This window comes from Monopterus albus, unplaced genomic scaffold (assembly GCF_001952655.1).
Source record: "Monopterus albus unplaced genomic scaffold, M_albus_1.0 scaffold47.1, whole genome shotgun sequence".
Classification (NCBI taxonomy): domain Eukaryota; kingdom Metazoa; phylum Chordata; class Actinopteri; order Synbranchiformes; family Synbranchidae; genus Monopterus; species Monopterus albus.
The window spans coordinates 1824702-1832320 of record NW_018127927.1 but is presented as its reverse complement, the minus strand read 5'-3'; the positions used below and the strand labels follow the sequence as shown (position 1 = coordinate 1832320).

Sequence of the window (7619 nt, the reverse complement as noted above, 5' to 3'; positions counted from 1 at the left end):
ATTTCCTTCTCTTTGTTTACTCTGTTTATCTTTTGCAACTATCACATTGCACAGTCAGTGTCTCTCGATCTCATCTGAGGATAGCACTTTTGTTATGTTACAGTAAAAAAAAAACTTAAACACAAGTAGTCTACACACATGCTCGAAGTGTGTGATGACTGCCTGACAGTTCTCTTCTGGTCTTTTCTTTTGCTGTTTCATGTCTCCCTTAAGGGCGGGAGGAAGGATGAGATATATCTATCATGCGGTCAGAAAGTGAGAAAACAAAAACTCACGTTTCACATTGTTCACACAGTTGAGCAGAGAGACGGGTCACTCTCTGGACTATTCTGAAAAAAAAAAAAAACCCCAGTGACATTAGGACAACACCGGACAAATGTCGATAGTGATGACGAAATGGCTCATCAACTACAATGTGAACTGGCAGTACACAGAGGATGCATTCCAAAATATGACTTTAAAAAAAAATCTTTAATGCAGACATAACTTATACACCACAAAAACAAGGTAAGCAGGATTAGTTCCTGCTCCTTGGACTGTTTTGTATCCTGTCTGCTTAGGATAACAACACACTGGAGCCAGACTGCCGTCCCCTAACACTGGTCTGGAGCAAGCTGCGAGGACAAAAGAACAAAAATCAACACAAGAAACAAACTGTACATTTTTTAAGTGTAAGAGAACAAATTGGGATTTGTAAATATTATGTTTGTTGTTTGGTTTGAGTGATTGGCTGGAACTTTTTTTGTGACAACAGGTGCAAGTTTAGGTGACTTAGATGATTTTAGCACTCATATGTATGTTTGATTCTCTTCTAATTCCTAGATCTTGAAGGCAAATTTCAATAGGATTTGAGCACATGAAAATACAGCATGGTTGAGGTTATGTAAACACAAAGACGACTGCTTGCATTAGCCTTAGACATTGTGGTGATTACTGCATATATAGCTGCCTAAAGCAAAGCAGGCACGCCTGGTACTATCCCATCAATCATGATGGCAGCTTTTGAGTGAAATGAGTCTTTTTATTGGTTAAAAAGCCAAAGAACAGCTGCAGAGGACATATAGTATGAAGTATAGAGATATGGTTGTGATTTGAGAAATAAGGCAGAAAAACAAGAAACAGGGAGGATATTTCAGTTGTGCTCAAAATAAACCACAAATCAATATTTTTTTTAAATTGTGATGCTGTTGCATTTAACTTTTAGTGTCACACGTGGTTTTGAGCATTGTTATACAGCAGAACCCCTAATTTGGAGGTTATGACATTCTTTGTAGTGTTTTGGTCTAATTTCAGGCTCTAATCATGGTGGTTGTTTTGCTGCTGTACCTTTTGCAATTTTGTCTGACACATTTTGTTTATGCGATTACTGACTCAGCATTTCAGTGCAAGTTTGAGTTTCCCACACTTTCCAAAACTGCATTAGAAATACTTTTTTTATTTTTTGAATTAAGGGTTTGGATAGCCAACAGTTAATGGAAGCACACTTGCCAAGTTTACATGTTTACACCACAGTTTTGATGTTGGCTTATGGTAAGGGGGAAAAAAAGAAAATAAATCCAAATATCTTCTTATTACAAGGTTGGAATGGTAATGTGAAGGCTTGCACCTGTTTGTCTGTTTCATTTTGTCTGATTCAGTATCCTGCTTGAAGCTCAAGATACCGTGGGCGAGCATAAATAACCAGAAGGGGTTGGAAGTTAATATTTCTATTTCAAATAGAGGTCATTACACACTATATGTTGTGTATTTGAATGGGAAAACATTAAAAGACATTGTTAAATAAATGCTTTGCTGCTACTGTTCTTTAGTTTTGTCACATGGTCAGAGAATTGATATTGAAATTGTAGCTATTACATACATTGGCCACTTGGGGGCAGGAGAATACCAAAAGTTGGCACTTAGCTTAAAACTAGTTAAACTGTTAGCAGGCAGTTGCTTGTTTACACAACCAGTAGAGATACAGAGTCACTTTAGCTTTATGAGTCGTGTTTCTGGCCATCTGCTAAATGTAAGTCAGATATTCACATACTTTTTGCTCAATAGCTTTGGATTTGTCTCCACCAAAGAATGAGCGCAACACATTGGTCTATAGTTAGCTGCTTATATCTGACAGCTTGCTAGCTTAGTTGCTGACTTTATGGTTTAGTAGTAGTCCATTATTGTTTTGTTATTGTGTTTTCTAAAGAAATAAGCAACTGATGTGGCTGCCAATGAAGAACAGCTAACACGGAGAACAATATACTGTACACAGTAGACAGCACTCAGAGAGCGCAAACCTCTGTCAAGGCAGCTCACTGTCCCTATAATGCCATTACACCTAAAAGCAATATTTCCATCATAGTTTAACCCTCATTAGTGTACATGATTCACTGACCATGAAAACCTTCTATTAACATTTGTAATCACCCTGTTATCATTATTGGTTTGAAAGTTATTCAGGAGAAAGGAAATATTTCAGTAATGCAGCTTCAGGATCCAGCTCTGTATCTTTTGAAGATACAGCAAATCTGTTAAGACCCTGTTGAGTAGTGTTTCAGCTAGAATTTGATCTTAGTTGCAAGACTGTAGCATCATTTATTGTCTCACAGTAGTAAGTTTTCCATGAGCCCTATAAATTTGAACATTCATCACCGCCTGTGGAATATTGAATCCAGAACATACTGTGGTTTGTGGTAAACTTTATGTGGATGTTATTGTGCAATTTTTGTCCAACTGTTATGTAGAAATGAAAATACTGGAAATGACCCTATCTCACAATGGTAAAGAATCCCTTAAAAATTCCTGGTTCAGGATCAGCAACTAAATCTAATGGACTGCTCTGTGGGCCATATTCTACCCATCCCAACAGTTTCATCAAAATCCATTCATTACTTTTTGAGTTACGCTGTGAACAAACAAACCAACAAAAACAAACACTGGTAAAAACATAACCTCCACTTTGGCAGAGATTATGACCATGCAACATGATTTAAATTTTGTGGCCAACTGTTAGTTTGTTACTGTAGTGTGTTGGGTACAGCTCTGAGAACATCACAGACCTTTTTTTTGTGCAGGTCGTTAATTTCTACTACAGTATCAGCTACATCATCATCTAATACATCATAAAATGTATTTTTACAGTGGTCACCTCCTCATGATTTCATTTTCCAAGTAACAAAAGCTCACAAACTAACTTTCATTCTATAAGATCTTTAAGTTTAAAGGGTTTTAATTTCAAAGCCTATAACTTGGCAGTTCCAGTTTCATGGGGGGAGTCATCCTCTGGTCTTTATGTATTCAGCTGTTGTACACAGTAAATCAATATTACAGCAAATATCCTGGAAAAGCCAGATGTGTCCCAGTGGTCTTGTTGGAAAACAAAATTGTTAATCTATGGCCATTCATTCATTCATATGAACTAATTGAATACTTATTTTGCCACATGGCATGATGTTGCCCTGGGGCAAAAGACCACTATTTTGGCCCACACATTGTCCCTTTAAATGTTTTTAAAGTAAAAATCACATTAAAAGCCTGATGCTAACTCTGTGACCAATGAAATTTAAGGTGGACAAGGATTTGACCTTTCCTTTGGAGGTGGAACAGTCCTTTCTGAGACCATAGCCAGCTTGGACACACTGCTAGCAAACGGTAAGATACAGTAAATTTCACATTTTAAAATGTTTAAATTTAAATAACTTTGTACAAATAATATCTGTGATGTGCATGAATATGTGAAGAAGCATATTTGATTGAGTAAAGGCAGTTTTTGTCTTTATTTACAGTATATACTAAAATGGTAGTTTTTCATTTGTTGCCTCAGGGCAACAATGTGCAGTTAGACCACTTTTGTGTGAACAATAACATGCTAATGGATGGAGATGTGCAGGGATGCATAGTTATCACCATAGTCAAATTTCTTTTGCTGTACTATCTACTATTACTGACAAGAAATTGATGAACATTTTATGGGTGTAAGGAACATGATAGAGCAGTTAGGCTCATTCCTTCCTACAGTGAGGACAGTGAGCTTGAGGAGAGTGACAGTGAGGAGGAGTGGACCCCACATTTTATGATTGATATATTATCAGGGACCCCCAAGCTCCCAAAAACTAGGGTGAAATATTGTTTTCCTCCTAAAATAAAAATTCATGCCATAGAGGGATATATTTATTTCTGTGTTATCATTGGTGGTTAAGTGCTTTACCTTTCCAAAGTCGCAACTTATCCTCTAATCAACTGGTCACTTTTCAGTTACATCTGTGGTAATAGATTGACTGTTGGCTGTTGGCAAAACAATGATAAGTTACAGATGTATTACAAGAATTGTTGAAAGAGGGAAATGCCAAAACTAACTGTATAACATTTTAACACTTTTTAACTTTATTATGTGTCCATGTTTTAATATGATTTTAAAGTTGTTTACTTTTGGTTTAGAATAACTGGATTGAATTATTGCTGCAGTAAGAGGCAAGTCATTAGACCCCCACTGGGTCTACTAAGTCATATGGATGATGTGCACTGTTTTAATCATCATCATCATCATTTGTTTTTTAATAACATCAGCAGATTTATTGTATAAATGTGCTTCAGATGCACTGCTGTTTAAATGACTGATGCACATTGTAATGGCTTTGCATTTATCTTTTGCACTCAACCTAATTACCTGTGCAGAACATAAGCACTGTAAGCAGTGGAAATACCTTGCTGTCCTCACTAGATGGCAGGCTGCAGCTATAATGTATACCCATGGCCAAAGTGCTGTATCAGAAAGTGACTAATTATGACCAAAATGAAGCAGCCTGCTCTTGATGTCAGCATGGGAGGAGGCAGATTATGGCCTAAGAGTCGAAAGACATCTTTGTCTTTAGAATAGAAAAGTCATATATCATCACCATCACATGAAACCAACAACCAGAACACTGTGGGAAGTCAAAAATGCCTTATTCACAATTTTTACATTTTTCATTAGCTAGTATATTCAAATATTATTACAGTATCACTCTGTTTTAAATAATAAAAATATTAATATGGTGAGTTTGTTAGGGTTCTCAAATCCTGTTGGTTTTCTATTAAAACCTTAAAGAACTCTACAACTATGTTGTTATATCAGAGGACTTTCATTACAAGTGAAGTAAATGATTAAAGGCAGTAAAACCCATCAGACAGCCATAAAAGTAAAATCCAATTTTTAGAACTGACCAAACATTAAAACTCATGTATGCCCCAAGGATTTGAAGAAAGGAAGTTGATTCTAAATTTACTATATGTCTAGAATACTTCTATGAAGAACATATTACAAGCATGTGAAGTAAAGGACCTCAGCTTTTAAAAGGAGGGATCGTTGGTTATTCTTTCTTTTTGTCTCACACCACACTTATTATTCTTTACAAAAATTAAAAACAATCCAAATTCAGTTTTTTTTAACAAATAATATGCCTCACATAAAAGTAACACAAACACAATATAAGACAGAGAATTAAAGATATTTTATTACCACACATTTCCGTATTGCAGTTTCTCTCCCAACGAAGTTTTCTTTTTAAATTGTTTTGCATAAGGAGAAATAAGGGGAATAAATTTTTAGTGCAATACATTTTAAATAGCCATTAGAAAGAATAAGGACAATATCTGATGTTTTTATTAACTTCAGCAACAAAAGCACAACTGACTGCTGATAAGTAGACTAAATAGAAACCGCCATACGCAGAGAAGGTGTATCTGGCAGAGCCTTCAGATGGTGTGTTGCAGGTATAGAGGAAGGGGTGAGGGAGAGATGCAATTGTCGTAGAAGATCTGAAGGTTCTGGTCAACATCCATATTATTTTTCAGAAATATCTCAAGTTCCTGGACCGACATTTCATGAACGCTGTTGCCCTCTTTAGCGTTTTTGGCCAAGGCTGCGTGGGATGGGAAGCGGATTCGAACATCATGGGGTGCGTTGCGGTCGTAGTCAGTGCAGCAGTAAGCGGACCACACATCTTCAGGGATGGCCACACGGTCCTGGTTGTTGCGACGGATCGTGTTCCCTCTGGTGGTCACTCCGGTGACGATGAAGGCAGTGCCACGGCAGAAGTTGTTGAGGCGGACGCGGATTCGCTCCTCATACTCACGCCAAGGCCCGATGTTGAACTCCCGTATCTCCGGGACCACATTGGTTAGGGTGTAAGTGGCAGCGCGGTCATGTGGAGTGGACTGGTGCTGGTCCGGGTTCAGGTGAGCTCTCTCATAGAGAACCACGTCGGAGTAGTCATCCAGGACCGCCTGGCTGTCCTCAAACTTCATGTGCAGGTAGCCAGTGGGGAATGGCAGCATGTTTCCATTTCCATCGATTTCTGCCAGCTGGGAATATAAAAAGATCTATTAGAGTAGGTTTTTCCTACTACAGCTCTGCTGGGAAATAATACAACGCCAGTATCTGTGAGGCCTCTGAGCGTCCACACTGACTGATAGCGCTTGCTTCTATTCTCTATTTAGCTGCAACAAAGTGTTCTTTGAAAGAGATTTTAACATATGTGTGAACTACCTGATCCAAGAATAGATATAATGAATGAAAATGAATGTCTGACCTGTGGCTCGTACATCCAAGGGTAGTCCACACGCCTGTCTCCTTCTGTCTTTTTGAAGGTATAAGCTGAGTAAACTGGAATCCTCTTGTGAGGATCATACAGGGTCACATAACGAGGTTTGTCTGCATAGCGTTGGCAGATCTTCTTCAGTTGGGTTTCGATGATCCCTCGTGGTGGTGTCCCCATGTACAGGGAGTCCTTGCACCTCTCTACATGGTTAAAATCTTGAACAACTGTTGCCGATATTAGAGGCAAAAAACTGAGGAGCAAAACAGCAAAAACAAATGACGTTAACATACTCATGGTCAATAACGTCTCCTCAGTGTGTCCTACTGTGGCCTCCTCTACAGAACAATGACAGAAAATGTATCCAGTTATAATTTAAATGTCCCAGGGGAGATATGCAAAATCCAAAATGAGTAGAGTGTCACAAGTGTCCTAAGACATGGGTGTGGATGTGTAGGTCACTGCTTTGCTTTGTCCTACTTGAATATTATTGTACATTTAAGGGGTTTTTTTTAGGTTTTAACAAATGGGTCTGTTACATCATCTCCATGGCCATTTTAATGACCTTGAAAGGTTTGACCCTGTGAGTTGTTATGGTCTGACCTCTGGGATGGAGGCCAGCATATCATAATGATGGCAACCTATACAGCAACCTACTGGACCACCGATTCCTCTAAAGGCTACATTGGTATACTACATTTGACATTTTTCCCCAAGTTATTTTTCTATACCTTAGTACCTCAGGGAATTCATAATAAGCAGTAAACCTGTTCTTAACACCTGCACTAACCCCTCTGAAAACATTTGTCTTGGTAAGATCCTTTTCTTCTAATGTAAGCAGATCATTTTACCGCATAAGAGGAAGAAACTTTTTTTAAGCTGTAATTGAAATCATTCTCATAGAAGCCCAATTTCTGCTGTGTGTTGATGAAACTAAGGATATTGAAATGTAATGGTAAAATGCAAAGCGCTCTAATCTGTCTCAGTGATAAACAAAAGGCCTACAGGGCCCAGTGTGGTTCAGAAGTTCTATGCTACTCATTGTGAATGGTGGATAAGCCAATG

The 7619-nt window shown here is 38.1% G+C and overlaps 1 protein-coding gene across 1 annotated transcript; it reads right to left on the bottom strand.

Annotated features, from left to right (window-relative positions):
* Nucleotides 1-5698: 5698 nt before the first annotated feature.
* Nucleotides 5699-6851, bottom strand: LOC109960449 (endonuclease domain-containing 1 protein). Its single transcript, XM_020600562.1, has 2 exons — nt 6549-6851; nt 5699-6321 (listed from the first exon to the last, which is right to left on the bottom strand). The coding sequence occupies exons 1-2, from the start codon at nt 6849-6851 to the stop codon at nt 5713-5715; spliced, it is 912 nt and encodes a 303-aa protein (XP_020456218.1). The 3' UTR covers nt 5699-5712.
* Between the last annotated feature and the right edge of the window lie 768 nt (nt 6852-7619).